The sequence below is a fragment of the Gadus morhua genome, chromosome 21, assembly GCF_902167405.1.
Source record: "Gadus morhua chromosome 21, gadMor3.0, whole genome shotgun sequence".
In the NCBI taxonomy this organism is placed as follows: domain Eukaryota; kingdom Metazoa; phylum Chordata; class Actinopteri; order Gadiformes; family Gadidae; genus Gadus; species Gadus morhua.
The window spans coordinates 2,348,457-2,367,670 of record NC_044068.1 but is presented as its reverse complement, the minus strand read 5'-3'; the positions used below and the strand labels follow the sequence as shown (position 1 = coordinate 2,367,670).

The 19,214-nt window shown below is 51.8% G+C and overlaps 3 protein-coding genes across 3 annotated transcripts in view; 2 read left to right on the top strand and 1 right to left on the bottom strand.

Moving 5' to 3' along the window:
* Window positions 1-945: 945 nt before the first annotated feature.
* mcm3 (minichromosome maintenance complex component 3) lies at window positions 946-13,924 on the bottom strand. Its single transcript, XM_030345686.1, has 17 exons — window positions 13,729-13,924; window positions 12,094-12,206; window positions 11,030-11,238; window positions 9,634-9,764; window positions 8,807-9,045; window positions 8,204-8,312; window positions 7,610-7,763; window positions 7,057-7,188; window positions 6,531-6,739; window positions 5,839-6,013; window positions 4,903-5,029; window positions 4,358-4,508; window positions 3,786-3,926; window positions 3,266-3,372; window positions 2,174-2,247; window positions 1,804-1,915; window positions 946-1,698 (listed from the first exon to the last, which is right to left on the bottom strand). The coding sequence occupies exons 1-17, from the start codon at window positions 13,801-13,803 to the stop codon at window positions 1,500-1,502; spliced, it is 2,457 nt and encodes an 818-aa protein (XP_030201546.1). The 5' UTR covers window positions 13,804-13,924; the 3' UTR covers window positions 946-1,499.
* Window positions 13,925-15,278: 1,354 nt separating this feature from the next.
* On the top strand, window positions 15,279-17,185 carry LOC115534598 (membrane progestin receptor beta-like). The gene is made up of 2 exons (XM_030345687.1): window positions 15,279-15,583; window positions 15,789-17,185. Exon 2 carries the CDS (start codon window positions 15,802-15,804, stop codon window positions 16,873-16,875), a length of 1,074 nt encoding a protein of 357 aa, XP_030201547.1. The 5' UTR covers window positions 15,279-15,583; window positions 15,789-15,801; the 3' UTR covers window positions 16,876-17,185.
* Window positions 17,186-18,495: 1,310 nt separating this feature from the next.
* Window positions 18,496-19,214, top strand: part of LOC115534844 (ankyrin repeat and EF-hand domain-containing protein 1-like) — a 5,819-nt gene continuing 5,100 nt past the window's right edge. The window contains exon 1 of the mRNA XM_030346125.1: window positions 18,496-18,510. Coding sequence (XP_030201985.1) covers window positions 18,496-18,510 — 15 coding nt within the window. The remainder of the gene's footprint in view (window positions 18,511-19,214) is intronic.

The window sequence follows — 19,214 nt, the reverse complement described above, 5'->3', positions numbered from 1 at the left end:
TTCAAGGTACATCTTGGTGGCAGAACGCGAGCGGCTTCCACTGACCTGAAGCCATCGAGCCGGTTACAGGTAGAATAGTTACATAGTTAAAAACATTGATCTGAAGTTGAAACAATGACGAAAATGATAATTATATGATATATATAGATATATATTAATGAGACGTTCCGTAGCACCCCGCAAGAAGAAAAATAATCAATTCAAGCCATTTACTCAGTTTGCTTACTAGTGGTGCTGTCATGCCAAATTTGTACCGGCTGCCAAATTTGTACCGGGCGCGTCATCCATACGTAATCCATTCCAAACCTGCCTGGCAACAGATGATCGCGTCGAATGACGTGAAAGGTTCACGAACATTTGCGAACCTTCAAGCTCGTTCATTCGCACTTGTCCGTTATCTATATGGTGCTATTTCGTCCTTGACCTGCTTTAAACACTCAGTTTACTTGCTAAATTTGATTAAACAATTAAATACAATACAAATATAAAGTAAAAACAAGTGTTATCTAGCGATCCGTTTTCTGTATTATGTTATTTCGTCTTTGGCAACATGAGCGCGAATGTTTTTTGAAACCCGCTTTAAACACTGTTTACTTGCTAAATTTGATTAAACAATTCAATACAATCCAAATATAAAGTAAAAACAAGTGTTATCTAGTGATCCGTTGTCTGTATTATGTTATTGTGTCTTTGGCAACATGAGCATGAATGTTTTTTGAAACCTGCCCGGCGACGGACAACCCTTACGTAATCAGTTGTCCGTTGCCTTGCAACGGACAACTGTTGACGTGCCCGGTACAAATTTGGCAGCCGGTACAAATTTGGCATGACAGTGCCATCGGAGAACTCATCGGCTTTGGCCACCCGTGAGATGATTGTGAGGTCATGGTGAATCGTCGTGTAACAGGGTTAGTGATGGTTGAAATAGACACTGGAGCGCTGAGGTTGTGTTATGTTTTTTTATCTCCTGTTCAGGGTACAACACTAACGAACCATTTCACTTCAAAGTCATATAAAGTCATATATTTACACAAAACTCTCCGATAACACAAATATTGTCGGGATTATTCTTGGATGTCTACGGTCAACAACAACAGAAATCAATCAGTTTGTGGCGTTTAACTCCAATTAGAGTTCCCTCGTTAGGAGACAGCCAATCAGAAGGCCTGAAGGATAACGATGACACACAGTTCTCTGAGCAACTGTTGGACGGGGGCCAAGACTCCGCCTCCTGTCTGTCACCTGGCGTAACAACAGCCACCTCCCCACTCCCGTTTCCACGAAAACAAGGATGAAAGGCTTCAAAATAAAAACCTCCTTCTCAGTCTCCCTAAAAGCTCAAATTTCAAATTAAAAGCCCGCTTTTCAACGTAAGAAACAGAAATAAAACAGATTCTCCATATTAGAAATTGTGGACACGTATTTCTCCACCAAGTCCGTTTTTTGATTCAAAGTAATTTTGAAAGAAGGCGAGTGGCTCCTCCTCCTCCTCCCCCTCCTCAGATGAGGAAGATGATGTCGTCGGCCACCATCACCTGGTTGTCGTCCTGCATGCGTGAGAGAGCGGCGCGGACCTCAGCGTCGGAGAACGCCGCCGCCTGCTCCTTGTTGACGCCCTGCAGCAGAGAGACCATCCCCACCGACTGGGCGTGGCTCTCCTGGAACACCGAGAAGAGCCGCGCCTTGAAGGCCTTCAGCCTAGGGGGGGAGGGGAGCAGATATGGGGGGCGGAGCAGGTCAGTCAGCTCAGTCTCAAACACCTTTCAACATGCTGTTCTGTTGGGGTGAGCGGCGGTAACTCACCGGTCTGCAGAGATGGGGCTCTGGCCCTCCTGGGAGGGGGGCACCACCTCATCGTCCATGGCCTCCACCTCTACCTGCGCGGCCTTGGCCGGTTTGGGGGTCCCAGCCTGGACTGGGGGGGGGGGGGGGGGGGGGGAAACACACGAGATTAAACCAGGTCATAATCTAGAATAACAGACTAGATTAGAACATGTAATAGTCGATTGTAATCTAGAATTAAATACTTATTAGACTGTGTTTATTGGATTATAATCTGGATCAGACTAGATTAGATCATGTAAAGCAGATTATAATCTAATTCTAATCTGACTAGTCAAGATTAGAATCTAGAATAACCCTCCTAGCTGTAATCTTAAGCGTGTGTTCTTACTATCTGGGACGTCGTGCTCGGCGCTGAAGTCGAAGGGGCTGTAGGGCTCGCTGCCCTGGGACCCACGGCGCCCCCTGAGGACGCAGAGGGAACAGCACCCGGTCAGCCACCAGTCACACAACAACACAGGGAACAGCAGCCAGTCAGCCACCAGTCACAACAACACAGGGAACAGCAGCCGGTCAGCCACCAGTCACACAACACAAGGAACAGCACCCGGTCAGCCACCAGTCACACAACACAGGGAACAGCAGCCAGTCAGCCACCAGTCACACAACAACACAGGGAACAGCAGCCAGTCAGCCACCAGTCACACAACAACACAGGGAACAGCAGCTAGTCAGCCAGCAGTCACACAACAACACAGGGAACAACAGCCTGTCAACCACCAGTCACACAACAACACAGGGAACAGCAGCCGGTCAGCCACCAGTCACACAACAACACAGGGAACAGCAGCCGGTCAACCACCAGTCACACAACACAGGGAACAGCAGCCAGTCAGCCACCAGTCACACAACACAGGGAACAGCAGCCAGTCAGCCACCAGTCACACAACACAGGGAACAGCAGCCAGTCAACCACCAGTCACACAACACAGGGAACAGCAGCCAGGCAGCCACCAGTCACACAACAACACAGGGAACAGCAGCCAGTCAACCACCAGTCACACAACACAGGGAACAGCAGCCAGTCAACCACCAGTCACACAACAACACAGGGAACAGCAGCCAGTCAACCACCAGTCACACAACACAGGGAACAGCAGCCAGTCAACCACCAGTCACACAACACAGGGAACAGCAGCCAGGCAGCCACCAGTCACACAACACAGGGAACAGCAGCCAGTCAACCACCAGTCACACAACAACACAGGGAACAGCAGCCAGTCAGCCACCAGTCACACAACAACACAGGGAACAGCAGCCAGTCAACCACCAGTCACACAACACAGGGAACAGCAGCCAGTCAGCCACCAGTCACACAACACAGGGAACAGCAGCCAGTCAACCACCAGTCACACAACACACACAGAACCACACACAGAGAACCACACACAGTACAACGGTCTGATGGTCTCAAGATACGTACCTCTTCTTCGCTGAGTGGGGCGTGGCCTGGGAGCTCCTCACTTCCTCTTCCTCGTCGGAGGCGGAGTCATCATCCTTCCTCGACCGTTTGCGCTCCTTCTCCAACACCTGTTCAAACGCATTTCAAAATAAAAGTCTCAACAGGAGTCTCTACGAGATTATGCAAGCCTCTCCTCAACCCAAACTGCCACAAACACAAACAACTTTTCAAAGTAAAAGCCCTTCCTTTAAAACGGCTCAAACACAGAATAGTCCCTTCGCTCCAGAGCCTGTTTCCAACTACGATAGAACCGGTCCTTTCACAGTAAAAGCCCGTCCTATGAGCCCACCAGGACCTTTCACAGTAAAAGCCCGTCCTATGAGCCCCCCAGGTCCTTTCACAGTAAAAGCCCGTCCTATGAGCCCACCAGGTCCTTTCACAGTAAAAGCCCGTCCCATGAGCCCACCAGGTCCTTTCACAGTAAAAGCCCGTCCCATGAGCCCACCAGGTCCTTTCACAGTAAAGGCGTCGGACTACAGACCTTCTTGAAGTAGGCGAACTGGACGAGCTCCACGGCCACCTCCGAGTCCTCCAGCTCCACAGCCTTGCTCATGCGGGCCTTGGCGTGGGCGGTGGCCAGGCGGATCAGCGTCTCCAGGGTCCGGGCCGTCACCGGGGACGTCTGGGGGGGGGGGGGGGGGGTGTTAGGGTGACAGCTTCGGCCAAAAGGAGCGTCGACGCGTTTGTTGATGTTTTGTGTGCAGCGCTGCATTTTCATGTATTCATGTGGGTGGCTCTTCATAGTGTTGTGTTGCGTTCATGTATTCATTTTCGTTGCTCGCTAGAGTGTATTGTGTTCATGTGTGTGGCTCATCAGTGTTGTGTTCATGTATTCATGTGGGTGGCTCTCTTCATAGTGCTGTGTTGTGTTCATGTTCGTTGCTCTCCTTAGTGTGTTGTGTTCATGTATTCATGAGCGTGGCTCTTCATAGTGTGTTGTATTCATGTGCGTGGCTCTCTTCATAGTGTTGTGTTCATGTGGGTGGCTCTTCATAGTGTGTTGTGTTCATGTATTCACGAGCGTGTCTCTATGAGAGCATGAGCGTTGGTTACCCTGGCGATGTCGGCTGCCATCTGCTCCTGGCTGCGGAGGCGGGAGTACTCCTCTGCGATGTGATTGGCCGCCGGCTGCGTGAGCACGGGGGTCACGGCCTTAGCGAAGTGGATGTACTTCCTCATGAACTCCTTACTGATCACCTTGTCCCTGGAGAGAGAGAGACACACAGACACAAAGACACATTTAATGGAAGCAGTGAGTGAGTGAGTGAGTGAGTGAGTGAGTGAGTGAGTGAGTGAGTGAGTGAGTGAGTGAGTGAGTGAGCGAGCGAGCGTGAGATTGTGTATGTGAGAGAGTGAGTCAAAGAGTGTGTGAGCGATCGAGTGTGTGTGAGAATGTGAGTTTGTGTGGGTGAGAGAGAGTGAGTGAGAGTGAGCAAGAGAGAGAGAGAGAGAGAGTGTGTGTGTGACAGTGAGAGCTGGGTGTGTGAGAGAGTGAGAGAGAATGTGTGATAGTGTGTGAATGTGTGTGTGTGAGTGAGTGTTTGATAGTGAATGATTGGGATAGTGTGATAGCGGTCCTGCTCCTCCTGCTCCCCTACCTGCGCCTCCTGCTCCCGTGCAGCAGCTGGTTGTGTTTCTCGTAGATCTGGAGGTCCTCCTGCTCCTCCTCCACCGCGTCGGGGTCCTCCGTCGCTAGCACGTCCACCGCGCCGCCTAGCGCCAGCGCTACACACACACACACACACTGCACTTAAACACCGGCTAGCTTTAGCGTAGCATGGAGCAGAACCTGCCAGTGGGGCCAGGTAGCCTAGCATATAGCATAGCGCGTTGCGTGGTTACCTGAGCCCTCCTAGCATGTAGCATGGTTACCTTAGCCCTCCTAGCATGCAGCATGGTTACCAGAGCCCTGCTAGCACGTAGCATGGTTACCAGGGCCCTCCTAGCATGTAGCATGGTTACCTTAGCCCTCGTAGCATGTAGCATGGTTACCAGAGCCCTACTGCTGGAGCAGCTACCCGTAGAGGTGCACGTCTTAAAATAGCGTGTAGCCTAGCATGTAGCATGTGACCCTGTAGCATGTAGCCCTGCACTGCTAACGTGGGTCGTGGTAGCGGTGCACGTCTTATTGTAGCATGTAGCCTAGCATGTAGCATGTAGGCTAGTGTTGCGCCTGGTACCTGAGCCCTCCTGCTGGCCCGGGTCACGGCAGAGGTGCACTTCTTGTGATAGCATGTATCCTAGCATGTATCCTAGCATGTAGCCTAGCATGTAGCCTAGCATGTAGCCTAGCATGTAGCCAAGCGTGCGGCTGTACCTGAGCCCTCCTGCTGGCGCGAGTCCCGGTAGCGGTGCACTTCTTGTGATGGCATGTATCCTAGCATGTAGCCTGTAGCTTAGAATCAGCTGGTACCTGAGCCCTCCTGCTGGCGCGATTCTCGGTAGCGGTGCACTTCTTGTGATAGCATGTGTGATAGCATGTAACCTAGCATGTATCCTAGCATGTAGCCTGTAGCCTAGCGTGCGGCTGGTACCTGAGCCCTCCTGCTGGCGCGAGTCGCGGTAGCGGTGCATGCGCAGCACGTGGTCAGAGATCTGCCGGTCGTGCTCGGGGTCCATGACGTCCAGCATGATGAAGAGCAGGTCGAAGCGGGACAGCAGCGAGTCCTGCAGCCCGATGTTCTCCATGGGGGTCTTGTACTGGTCGTACTGGGAGGGGAGAGCGACAGTTAGCCTCAGAGGCAGAGAGCGGGAGAGGGAGAGGGTGTCAGAGTGGGAGTGAGAGTGAGAGAGTGTCAGAGTGAGAGTGAGTGTCAGAGTGAGAGTGAGAGAGTGAGAGCGTGTCAGAGTGAGAGAGTGTCAGAGTGAGAGTGTCAGAGTGAGAGTGTCAGAGTGAGAGTGTCAGAGTGAGAGTGTCAGAGTGAGTGTCAGAGTGAGTGTCAGAGTGAGAGTGTCAGAGCGAGGGAGTGTCAGAGTGAGAGAGTTTCAGAGTGAGAGTGTCAGAGTGAGAGATTGTCAGAGTGAGAGTGTCAGAGTGAGAGTGTCAGAGCGAGGGAGTGTCAGAGTGAGAGAGTGTCAGAGTGAGAGAGTGTCAGAGTGAGAGTGTCAGAGTGAGAGTTAAATAGTGAACATTTGCGGGCGTGTGAGTGACATATTGCAGGAGTGAGATATTGAGAGTGTGAGTGCATTAAAACGTCATCTCCCCCCCTCCCCCTCCCCCTCTCACCCGGCCGTAGACGGGGTTGGCGGCGGCGAGCACGGAGCAGCGTGCGTTGAGGCGGGCGTGGATGCCGGCCTTGGCGATGGTGACGCGGCCCTGCTCCATCACCTCGTGGATGGCCGTGCGGTCCATGTCCGACATCTTGTCGAACTCGTCGATGCAGACCACGCCGCGGTCCGCCAGCACCATGGCCCCCGCCTCCAGACGGCGCTCGCCTGGGGGGGCATGGCCAGACGTTAGTGTGTGGGTAGTGTGTTCAGTTATAGTGTGTGTGGCTACCGGTGGTGTGTTAGTGTTTGTTGTGTGTTATAGAGCGTGGAGTAGTGTGTACCGGTCTCCTGGTCGGTGGTGTGTTAGTGTGTAGTAGTGCGTTACAGTGTGTGTAGTGTGTAGTTACCGGTCTCCTGATCGGTGGTGTGTTAGTGTGTAGTAGTGTGTTATAGTGTGTAGTGTGTAGGTACCGGTCTCCTGGTCGGTGGTGTGTTAGTGTGTAGTGTGTAGTAGTGTGTTTTAGTGTGTAGTGTGTAGGTACCGGTCTCCTGGTCGGTGGTGACGGCGGCGGTCAGCCCCACCCCCGAGGAGCCCCTCCCCGTGGTGGCGATGGCCCGGGGGGCCGTGCCCAGAACGTAGCGCAGCAGCTGGGACTTAGCCACCGAGGGGTCCCCTGGAGACAACACAACACAACGCACAACGCGTTAACACAACACGGTAACACAACGCGTTAACACAACACGGTAACACAACGCGTTAACACAACACGGTAACACAACACGGTAACACAACACGCTAACACAACACGGTAACACAACACGCTAACACAACACGGTAACACAACACAACGCACAACACGTTAACACAACGCGTTAACACAACACGGTAACACAACACGGTAACACAACAAGTTAACACAACACGTTAACACAACACCGTAACACAACGAGTTAACACAACACGGTAACACAACACAACACGTAAACACAACACAACCCACAACACGTTAACACAACACAACACACAACACGTCAACACAACACAACGTCAATACATTAAAACACCCCCCCCAGCCCCAGCCTGCGTTGCCGTACCGATGAGCAGGACGTTGATGTCCCCGCGGATGCGCGAGCCGTTGTCCAGGAGCTTCTCCACGCCGCCCAGCAGCATGCAGAGGATGGCCTTCTTGATGTAGGCGTGGCCGTGGATGCTGGGCGCCAGCGAGCGCGACAGCTGGTCGAACATGTCCTGCAAGGCACCATGGGAAGTATGACCTCACGCTGGGAGCACGGGACACATTCTGACGTCACTAGTGATCTCTTTTACTACTGCTGCGCTCACGGTCTTAGAAGTAGAATAAATGGAATAATAAATGATATGATGTGAATATAAACACTAAGTATGCAAAGGCAATAAAAATAAATTGGAAATAAAGCTGCATATGAATAAAGAAATGCTTGTAAATAAATAACGTCTGCATGCAGAAATCCACGGACGGTATTATATAAACTTAAACCACACATTAAAACTAATTAATGATATGTACTGCACTGCGACTGCAGGATGTAGTATCATAGACTCTAGACGTCACATAGTTTATATCTTTATAGTCACAGGACGAAGATGTCTCCGGTCCCCTGAGGGCACCGGAGACGGTCGTCATGGTGACGGTTGTCACGGCGACCCACCTTGGAGTTGGTCTGGCTGAAGCGACGGATCTTGGCAACATCGGGGGCGGAGAAGACGGGGGAGACTTCCTTACTCACCTGCTTCACCTGGCACGCTATCATGATGGTCCTGTGGGGGGGGGGGGGGTTGTTAGCACACCATCACAGTCCTCCTCATAGCCACACTGCTCCTTCTACACCTCCTCCACATAGCCACACTGCTCCTTCTACACCTCCTCCACATAGCCACACTGCTCCTTCTACACCTCCTCCTCCTAATCCTTCAGCTCCTTCTACACCTCAAACTCAAAAATCCCGCCCATGTGAAAATTGCCATGCCAACGTCACCCGCTGGTGTGCCCGTGTGTCTCCCTCCCCACTGAAGCCCCCCCACCGACCTGAAGGTGACTGAGTGCCCCCCCCTCCCCCAGGTGGAGGTGTGAAGCCCCCCCAACCACCTGAAGGTGCCGGACTGCCTCCCACCACCCACCTGAAGGTGCCTGAGGTACCCCCCCCCCCCACCTGAAGGTGCCGGAGGTGTAGCCCCCCTGTGCCCCCCCCCCCCCCCCCACACCTGAAGGTGCCGGAGGTGCAGCCCCCCTGTGCCCCCCCCCCCCTGCCCACCTGAAGGTGCCGGAGGTGTAGCCCCCGGCCTTGGCAGGCAGGCAGCGGTAGGTGCCTATGACCTGCACGCGGTCCCCCGGCTTGGCCCCGTCCACCAGGTCGTTGTCCAGGATGATGTCCAGGCTGCGCGGCAGCTGGCCGGCCGGGGCCTTCTCCGGCATCTCCTGCACCGTCACCGTCTGGTGGTCCTTGTACGCCGACAGCCCGAACTCCGTCTCCAGGGGGTTGTTCTCCTCGTCCTGGGGGCGGGGCGCAGGGTCACATGGGGGGGACGCGGCGCACTGATTGGCTCCTCGCTAGAGGAGTAGCGTTGGAGGGCCGGCGGGCTAACCTGGGTCTAGTTAGTTAGGAGCTGGTTAAGGTTGTTTGTGACCAAAGTACTCAATTATAGTCTAGGTTCACTAGGTAGGGTAGATGGCTTTAGTTAGTTGGTTACCTTGGTGGGGTATATAGCTCTAGTTAGCTGGTTACCTTGGTTGTGAAGATGGCTCTAGTTAGCTGGTTACCTTGGAGGGTTTATGGCTGTAGTTAGCAGGATACATTGGTGGGGTAGATAGCCGTAGTTAGCAGGTTACCTTGGTGGGGTGTATGGCTCTAGTTAGCTGGTTATCTTGCTGGGGTAGATGGCTCTAGTTAGATGGTTACCTTGGTGGGGTGTATGGCTCTAGTTAGCTGGTTATCTTGCTGGGGTAGACGGCTCTAGTTAGCAGGCTACCTGGGTGGGGTAGTTAGCTGTAGTTAGCAGGTTACCTTGGTGGGGTGTATGGCTCTAGTTAGCAGGTTACCTTGGTGGGGTAGTTAGCTGTAGTTAGCTGTAGTTAGGTTACCTTGGTGGGGTAGATGGAGGAGGAGGGGAAGGCCTCCAGGGAGGTCATGTCTGTGTACTTCCTCTCAGACGTCTTCTTGGTGGCGGGGCAGTAATGGACGCTACGCACCACCTTGGGCCGGACCAGAGAACCTGGAACCACAGACACCACCTCATTACTCAGACAGACAGACAGAAAGACAGACAGACACCACTCAGCGAGCAGACAGGCACCACCTCATTACTCAGACAGACAGACAGACAGACACCACCTCATGACTCAGATAGACAGACAGACACCACCTCATGACTCAGACAGACAGACAGACAGACAGACAGACAGACAGACAGACAGACAGACACCACCTCATGGCTCAGACAGACAGACACCACCTCATGACTCACAGACACCCAGACCTCACTGGCGATGGAGAACACTTCCACCTTTAAAGTCTGTCAGAGCTACACCACCCAGATCTCCAGTCCGTCAGAGACCAGACCGAATGACTGTGTCCTGGGTAATGTAGTCTCTGGTTCCTGTAGACGCTCCACTCCTCAGATCTCCAGGATGTTAAAGACTACATTACCCAGACACAGGAGATGGAAGAGACTCCACACACAGACTCACACTTGGTGATGATGCCCTCAACACACACACACACACACACACACACAGTGACCCAGACTCACACTTGGTGACGATGCCCTCAACACACACACACAGTGACCCAGACTCACACTTGGTGACGATGCCCTCCACACACACACACACACACACACACACACACACACACACACACACAGTGTCCCAGACTCACACTTGGTGACGATGCCCTCAACACACACACACACACGCACACGCACACACACACACACACACACACAGACTCACACTTGGTGATGATGCCCTCAACACACACACACACACACAGTGACCCAGACTCACACTTGGTGATGATGCCCTCCACACACACACACACACACACACAAACACACACACACACACAGTGACCCAGACTCACACTTGGTGATGATGCCCTCCACACACACACACACACACACACACACACACTTGGTGACGATGCCCTCAACACACACACACACACACACACACACACAGTGACCCAGACTCACACTTGGTGATGATGCCCTCCACACACACACACACACACACACACAGTGACCCAGACTCACACTTGGTGATGATGCCCTCAACACACACACACACACACACACACACACACACACACACACACACACACACACACACACACACACACACACACACACACACACGGTGAGGATGCCCTCCACACACACACACAAACACACACACACACACAGTGACCCAGACTCACACTTGGTGACGATGCCCTCGACACACACACACACACACACACACGGTGACCCAGACTCACACTTGGTGATGATGCCCTCCACACACACCATGCCCCCCAGCAGGCGAGCCGTCAGGGATCGCGGGGTGACGTGCTTGGCGCCGAAGCTTCCCTCCAGCCCGATGAAGAACTCCTCGTGCTGCTTGGCGTAGGTGGCGTCCACCGAGGCCACCATGTCCTTCAGCGCCCGCTGGAACGACAGCAGCTCCTCGAAGGCGTTGCTCATCAACCTGCCGGTCACATGGGGCGGGCGTCAGCGTCCCATTGGCCGATCGGCGTGACGAGTCGTGTGACTGACCCTCAGGTCGTTTAGCAGAACGTAACCCGAGGAACATGTTTAAGCGAGATGTTTCCTTAAAGGGGACATATAATACCAGCAGGTGTGATTGTGGTGAGTTGTTACAAGCCGTTTTGAAAATGTGCAGCTTCTGACATCACAGGTGGGCGTGTCCACCTAGACGTGTGACGGATAGATGAGCAACGTTTGCTCCAGTTCGCTGGGTAGGCTGGTAGACTGATCTATCCAGCACACATCTAGGTGGACACGCCCACCTGTGATGTCAGAAGAGGGCAGATTTTCATTTTGTAACGGCCAATCACACCGTGCGGTATAATGTCACCTTTAAGGAAACAACTCGCTTTAGGATGAACGTCTACATAACCTACACTCCGATGTCCCCTCTGGGGTTAACATTCCCCCTTACCTTGCCCCCCCCCCCCCCATCAGTGATGTCACTCTGGGACGGGGGTTCATTAACGTCATCGTTAGCAGGGAATTCATTTAGATCATTCCCCGACAAAGTAAAGTATGAAGTCCAGCCCAGAGACAGAGACAGTACTGCCTGGATCCCGGACGTTTAAGCACGGGAATATTCCCGCTATATTGCACTACTTGGAATTTATTTATTGTAAATATTACCTATTTTATTTGTTTTACCTAATTCTATCCTTTTGTACTTATTGCAGCGCGGTTCAGAGACAAACACAATTTAGATTTCTCTATTTGTCTTGCCCATATTCGGGCATTGACCAGCCCCCGTGGCATCACATGACCACCGTGGCATCACATGACTCGGAGGACGTACTTTGCGGCGCGTGTCTCGTTGCGTCGCCGCAGGTCGTTGATGTTGACCAGGAGGCGGGACCTGTTGTCGCTGATCATGTCCCGGACCTTGGTCTGGTACACGCCCTGGTCCTGCTGTGAACGGAAACACACGACACCGTCAAGGGGGGCGCAGAGGTCTCTGGGACCGCCAGGGGGAGGGCTAGGTGGAGGTCTGCCTCTCCAGCAGCATTGTAGCCCACCCCCCCCCCTAGTGAGAAGCTCCAGGACATGAACCCCAACACCCCCCAACCCCAACCCACAACACTGACTAGGGGTTAGGGCTGGGCAATAATTCGATTACGATTTTTAATCGCGAAAAAACTCACGTCGATTATGACGATAAGCATTAGACATAAATGCTCGATATTAAAAACAAATAAAAATAAAGTAAAAATATATATATATATTTTTTTTTATTTTATTTACATTATTTTCAATAGGATACAAGGCAAGCTACCTTATATTGTTCTGTTGGAAGCAGATAAAACACGTTTGTGAGGTTAAATGTTTATATTTAAATGTGATTAAATGTTCCCTTATCACAAATATGATTATAAACAAAAAAGTATGGTTTAACTAATGAACACTCTAGTTTCTTCAGGCTGCAGCAGTATCAAATCATATATCGTGATTAACATCGATATCGATCAATATGAAAAAAATAATCGTGATCATAATTTTGTAATATCGCCCAGCCCTACTAGGGGTCCTTCCAGAGATACCGTGTGAAACATCTTCCCGACCACAGATGTTCCTCAAGGGAGCGACCTTCTCCACCGCCCTCCAACCGCTACACAAACACCTGCACTGCCTCTCAGGACCTGCTGAAGACCTCGTCCTAGGAGGATCGTCAGCAGACGTCTCCGGAGGGCCTGTTTCATAAACTGCGGGCTTTGGGCTCAACACAACCATCGCTCTATGATCGATCGACTATCTGACCTGGAGTCGAACGCACAATTAGATTTGACCCCAGGCCCAGACCCCATCATGCTCAGGAGTGCACCAGGAAATCAACGCCGCGTCGCCAACACTTCTCTCGATCAGACTGTGTCAATAGTTGTTATTACCACGAAATCGAAACCTCTTTACATTTTGTAACATTATATGATATATTTACACATTACAAGGACTGAAGGTTATATATGGGGGCCTAAATACTAGTGTATGGCAGTTCGAGTTCAGAAAAAAAAGAGTCAGATTTGATCTGTCAATCACTTGTCTCTCACGGCCTGAAGGACAGGAGGAGGGAAGGTCCTTGAGGAAACTGAAGCTGCATGGGGGATGTATTGTCCGGGGGGATGAAGACCCCCAGAACCCCCCCACCCCCACCCCGGCCCCCTGACATCGTAATGACCTCTCGATAGGGGTGTAGGGTCTGTAGTTTATAGTTTGAACTAGTTGTGTGACGTCATATTTAGCGACGAAGTGGTAAAGCGTTAACCCCTAGTTATAAACTACAACAAAACAGCGAACAATTGTCCATATGACTCAGTAACAGACATGGTTAGTGGTCGGTTGAATAGCACTAACTAATCAAAACCTAAAGGGGTCTTTAATGGGCCGCATGGTCTCCGAACAACATGGACTGCTTCATTTAAGTAATATAAAGACTTACATCGTCGTCCAGGAAGTCCAGATACTCCCTCTGCGCCTCCCGCATCTCCGCCTCGTTAATACCCTCGTTATTCATGATAATAACGGTCCTTAAAGTTGTTATTCGGTACTAAATGTGGAGGATATTCAGTAATGTTCAGGAGATGAGGTTCACCGCTCCGCCTGTCTTCCGAAACACAATACTGATCTTTCGCGCCACTTGGATACCACGTGGTACAGAAACGTGCAAACCGATTGGTCCGAACTGCTACGCTTCTTTTGCATGTTCGGCGGGGAAGCACGGTCGGCCAATCAGATGGGCGATATCTCTACGGCACGACACGCCCCGTCAGAAAGTCCCGCGAAATACTAGAGGAAGAGGAGGAGTTCATATTTCTTTATTCTCTGTAACTCTGGTATGATTTTGATAACATTTATTAAGACGGGTTTAGGCACTACTAACTAACAGCTTTTTTAACTTTCCCTTTTATATGAACAAATAACCAACTAGAATAGGATTTGTTTGGATAGTTTTCAGTCATTGTTCCAGTCGTTGTTCAACGAAGCCGGAGCAGCGATGTAAATAAAGGGCAGAACAGCGCCCCCTGCCGGTGAAGGAAGTTACCACGACACTGGAATGTTTACTCATAAACTGGCTCACTAAATAGTTCATAATTTAAAGCCCCATATCTTATTATTTAGATTCGACTGAATAGAGACCAATTCCAAAGGTCCCATAAGTCCATTTCTATAGGTTGTTTGGTGAATGCATAAGAGATTAAATAAATAAACCAACGTCATTCATTGATTCATTGTGGTGGGAATGGGATCTAAGGGCACAATGAGTCAGCTATACTCTCACTCACTCTATCTATTTCTCTCTCTCTCTCTCTCTCTCTCTCTCTCTCTCTCTCTCTCTCTCTCTCTCTCTCTCTCTCTCTCTCTCTCTCTCTCTCTCTCTCTCTCTCTCTCTCTCTCTCTCTCTCTCTCTATGTGATGTAATGAAACAATAATAACCCCCTTTTCGCTACCTACGAATTAAACATTTTCCATATTCTTTCTGCCAGTAATAACACTGATACCTGCAGTGTACGTTATAGAGACGTGTGAATATCCTAAGGGCTACTGGTTCATAATAATAATAATAATAAATAAAATTTATATAGCGCTTAATATGGTACTCTAAGACGCTTTGATGTTTTTTTTTTTCATGTGTTTTGCCGTTAAGGTACATTATCTTAGACACATACACACACACACGCACACATACACACACACACACAAACAAACATACACACAAACACACACATGCACGCACACACCACACACAAACCACACACACGCACGCACACACACACACACAGACACACACACACACACCTTAACCACCTCTAGGCTGATTCATGAAGCTCACAGTGGTATGGGAGGAATGGTAAGTAAGCCACGCCTACAGGGCCTGACTTATCCCATTCAACTTTATATGTTGTTAAGTAGACCACTCATCGTCAACTGTCACCACAAACATACATAAGGAGGGACTGATGCAAGCTTTAGTATTGCCGGTCTGAGTAAGAGGGGAAGGTGATGGACCTGATCACCTCTGGAGGACTTCCCTCCCCGACCCCGTCACACAGGCCGGTCTGCATGCCAGTAGCGTGACAGCTCCGGGACGCATACCTGACGGGAGCTGCATTCTGGGGAGGACAGTGGTCATAGCGTCTAATTCACCCCACACCCTGCTGCTCCTCCTCCTTCTCCTCCGCTCCTCCTCAACTCTTCACCTGTGCTCCTCCTCCTTCTCCTCCTCCTTCTCCTCCTCAACTCTTCACCTGTGCTCCACCACTGCTCAGCTCATAACTTCTTCTCTGCTGCCAACGGTAAGAAGACGTGTGTGCTGTTGTTGTTTGTTGTGATCAGGTAGGATCAGTGAAGTACTGTAAGCAGCACTTTACTGGAGGTAGAGTCCTGTACTGTACCTCCAGTACAGTACTGCCTACAGTACAGGACTGGTTCTCCAGTACTGCTCATTAACTTGTGTCTCCTCTCTGTTTCCTCGACTTCGTCTGCTGTTCCCCCCGTCAGCCCTCCTCCCTCCATGGCGGTCTCCGGGGCGAGGCAGCGCTTCACTCACTTCCTGTCGGAGGCCAAGCGGTGCAGGTCCCGCCCCCGCCCCCCAGTGCCCGCCTCCCAGGTGCCCATCTTGTTCCGGGAGCCCTACATCCTGTCGGGGTACCGCCCCGTGGGCCAGGCCTGGAGCTGCTACGTCCTCAGCCTCTTCCAGCGCCACAACGAGTCCGTCAACGTCTGGACCCACCTGCTGGCCGCCGCCGCGCTGCTGCTCCGCTGGGGGGCCGAGCCCCCCTGGCCGGCCGGGCCCCCGGGGGCCCCGGGCCTGCCGGAGCAGCCCCTGGGGCTCTACGTGGGCTCGGCCCTCTGCTACCTGTGCTGCAGCGTGGCCGCCCACCTGCTGCAGTCCCGCTCCGAGCTGGCCCACTACTGCCTGTTCTTCCTGGACTACGTGGGCGTAGCCGTGTACCAGTACGGCTGCGCGCTGGGGCACTACTTCTACGGCTCCGAGGCGGCGTGGAGGGCGGGGCCTCCCGGGCCGGCCTTCCTGCCCGGCGCCGCCCTGCTGGCCTGGCTGTCCTGCGCCGCCTGCTGCTTCGCCAAGTCCTACTGGCGGCGGCCGTACCCCCCCGCCCGCCGCGTCTGCACCCTGATCCCCGCCGGCCTGGCCTACCTGCTGATCTCCAGCCCCCTGCTGCACCGGCTCGGCGCCGCCGGCCCCTGGGGGCCCGGGCTCCGCCTCCACGCCGCCCACATGGCGCTCTTCCTGCTGTCGGTCCTCTTCTTCTCCTGCCCCGTGCCGGAGCGCTTCCTGCCGGGCCGCTGTGACTTCCTGGGCCAGGGTCATCAGGTGTTCCACGTGCTGCTGGCGCTGTGCAGCTTCACCCAGCTGGAGGCGCTGCTGGTCGACGCCCGGCGGCAGGGGCCGGGGGCCTTCGGGGAGGAGGAGGTGCTGCGGGCCTGCCTCCTGCTCCCCCTGGTGGCGGGCTGCTGCCTGCTCACCGCGCTGCTCGCCGGGCGCCACAAACACAGACAGCTGCTGGCCGAGAGCGGGGGGGGCAGGCTGGGTGAGCTTAGCTTAGCTGAGGTTACCCGAGATTAGTTCAGTTTGCGGTTGGGTTCCATTCCGTCCCGTTAAGGGTAGCTCAGGTAAAAGGTAAAGTGTGCTGTTTGTGTCGGGGCCGAGCCCCCCTCCCCCCCATGGTCCCACAGGCCGGTCCGACCGGGCCCCCCTGCCCCTCTGGTCTCACAGGCCGGCCTGCAGCCAGACAGCTCCTGGACGCAGGCCTGACTCACGCTGCATTCTGGAGAGGACTCAATGGGTTGGAGTGTGCTGTCTGTCAAGTTGATGCTAAATGTGAGGCTACGCGTTTCTATGCGAGCGTATGTTTTTGAGGACAGGGGAGAGAGGGGGGGGGGGGGGAGGGGGGCGAGGAGGGCGAGGGAGGGGGAGGAGGGAGGAGGGAGAGGGAGGGGGAGGAGGTAGAGGGAGGGGGAGGAGGGAGGAGGGAGGGGGAGGAGGGAGGAGGGAGGGGGAGGGGGTACAGGGAGGGAGAGGAGGGAGGGAGAGGGAGGTAGAGAGAGGGGGAGGACGGGGAGGGAGGGGGAGAGGAGAGAGAGGGGGAAGAGGGAGGGAGGGGGAGGAGGGAGAGAGAGGGGGAGGAGCATACTGTTTTACTTGAGCTAGCTGGAAATCGCAAATCTTGCTAGATGTAGCGTTAACTACTTTGTCTAAAACATCACATCAGAAAAAATAAAATGTAGGTTTTGCACATACCAGTGAGGTGACTTGGTGAGCCTGCCACATTAAAGACATAAATATGAATATTTGTCTGTGTATTTGCATCACTTAGTCAAAGAGTTATACAATAAAGCTAGCTTAACATCAGGACACCACAGCTAACATGTCAAACACAGCTAGCCTAAATCTTACCACCGGGAGCCAAACAGACGCAGACCACATCATGACCTGAGTATAGCGAAGGTCATTGGTTGGCTATTAGCTCTTTGGTTTATTAAATCAACAACTATTAACGATGACTCACTAACGGTTTCTTTAGCGATGGGAGGTGAAATATGCAGTCGGGTAGAAACCAACTGACATTAGTCTGCTCTGTATGATATCTCTGTTAATACTTTTACAGAAACAATTTACCAGGTATAATAGAATAACTGTATATAAAAGCAAATGGTACACAGGCTGTATGGAATAATTATAAAATACTAATACAATATATTTAATTGTGAAATTATGCATTTAATCGTTACCTCCTCATTACTGGGATATCTTTCTTGGGACACATATCGTGAATCATATACTACTACTATCAGAGTAGAAGTAGCATTAGTGGTATTAGTAGCAGCAGTAGTAGTAGTATATGTATAGTATAGTATAGTAGCAGTAGTATATAAGAAGTAGTATTATTAGTAGTATTAGTATTATTAGTGGTAGAAGTAAAGTAGTAGTAGTTGTTGTAGTATTAGTAGTATAGTAGTAGTAGCAGCACTATAGTAGTAATAGTAGTATATTTGTATAGTAGTAGTATAGTAGTGTAGTAGTAGTGGGATAGTAGTTTAGTAGCAGTAGTATAAGTACTAGTATGAGTAGTATAGTAGTATAATAGAAATTACAAGGAAATTCATACTACAAAATGATGAATAGTTTGACCATGTCCCAGCCTATTGATGCTAGGGGTAGCTGTTGAGTGGCTGGCAGCAACACATGGAGGAACTCGCTGTCAGTGCTTGTGTCCGCAGAATGCTATAGTACCAGTAAGGTATGAAACTAGCCTTCCTACATTCCTCCTGGCCACAGACATGGCATTCATCAAAGAGCGCCTGGGTTGACTTGGCCAAAGAGACAATAGGTAGAAGGAGCCACCTTCCACTCAGACAACCCAGCCCTGATCTGTCTCTCACACACACACACACACGCACACACACAAGCACGCACGCACGCACGCGCACGCGCACACGCACACGCACACGCACACACACACACACACGCACACACACACACAGACACAGAGACACACGCATAAACACAAACACACACACATTCTATCACTCTTAATTGCTCTCTCTAACGCACAAATACACCCCCACACACACATACACACCCACACACACACACACACACACACCACACACACACACACACACACACACACACACACACACACACACACACAAACACACACGTACAGACACACATTCACACGCACACATCCTCCATCTCTCTCTCCCCCTCCTCCCGCCCCGGTATTGGACGATACTCTCAGTAGGTGTGTGAGTGAAGTCATTCAGAGCGCGTCCTCCCAACAGGCACACAGCACACAACAGGTAAGGCATTATTTATGGGACAACAGCTAAAATCAGACTTCACATTTTTTATCGTGTGTTACTCTTTTCTAAAATTCACAATCAGTGACTATTTGTACG

Excerpts from the sequence above, each read along its gene's own strand:
- mcm3 (XM_030345686.1), bottom strand. The coding sequence starts at position 13,803 with ATGAATAACGAGGGTATTAACGAGGCGGAGATGCGGGAGGCGCAGAGG. Across the intron at positions 5,030-5,838 it reads GCGCCAGCAGGAGGGCTCAG|CGCTGGCGCTAGGCGGCGCG; the intron begins GTACCAGCCGCA and ends GTGTGTGTGTAG. Across the intron at positions 4,509-4,902 it reads CACGGGAGCAGGAGGCGCAG|GGACAAGGTGATCAGTAAGG; the intron begins GTAGGGGAGCAG and ends CTCTCTCTCCAG.
- LOC115534598 (XM_030345687.1), top strand. The coding sequence starts at position 15,802 with ATGGCGGTCTCCGGGGCGAGGCAGCGCTTCACTCACTTCCTGTCGGAG.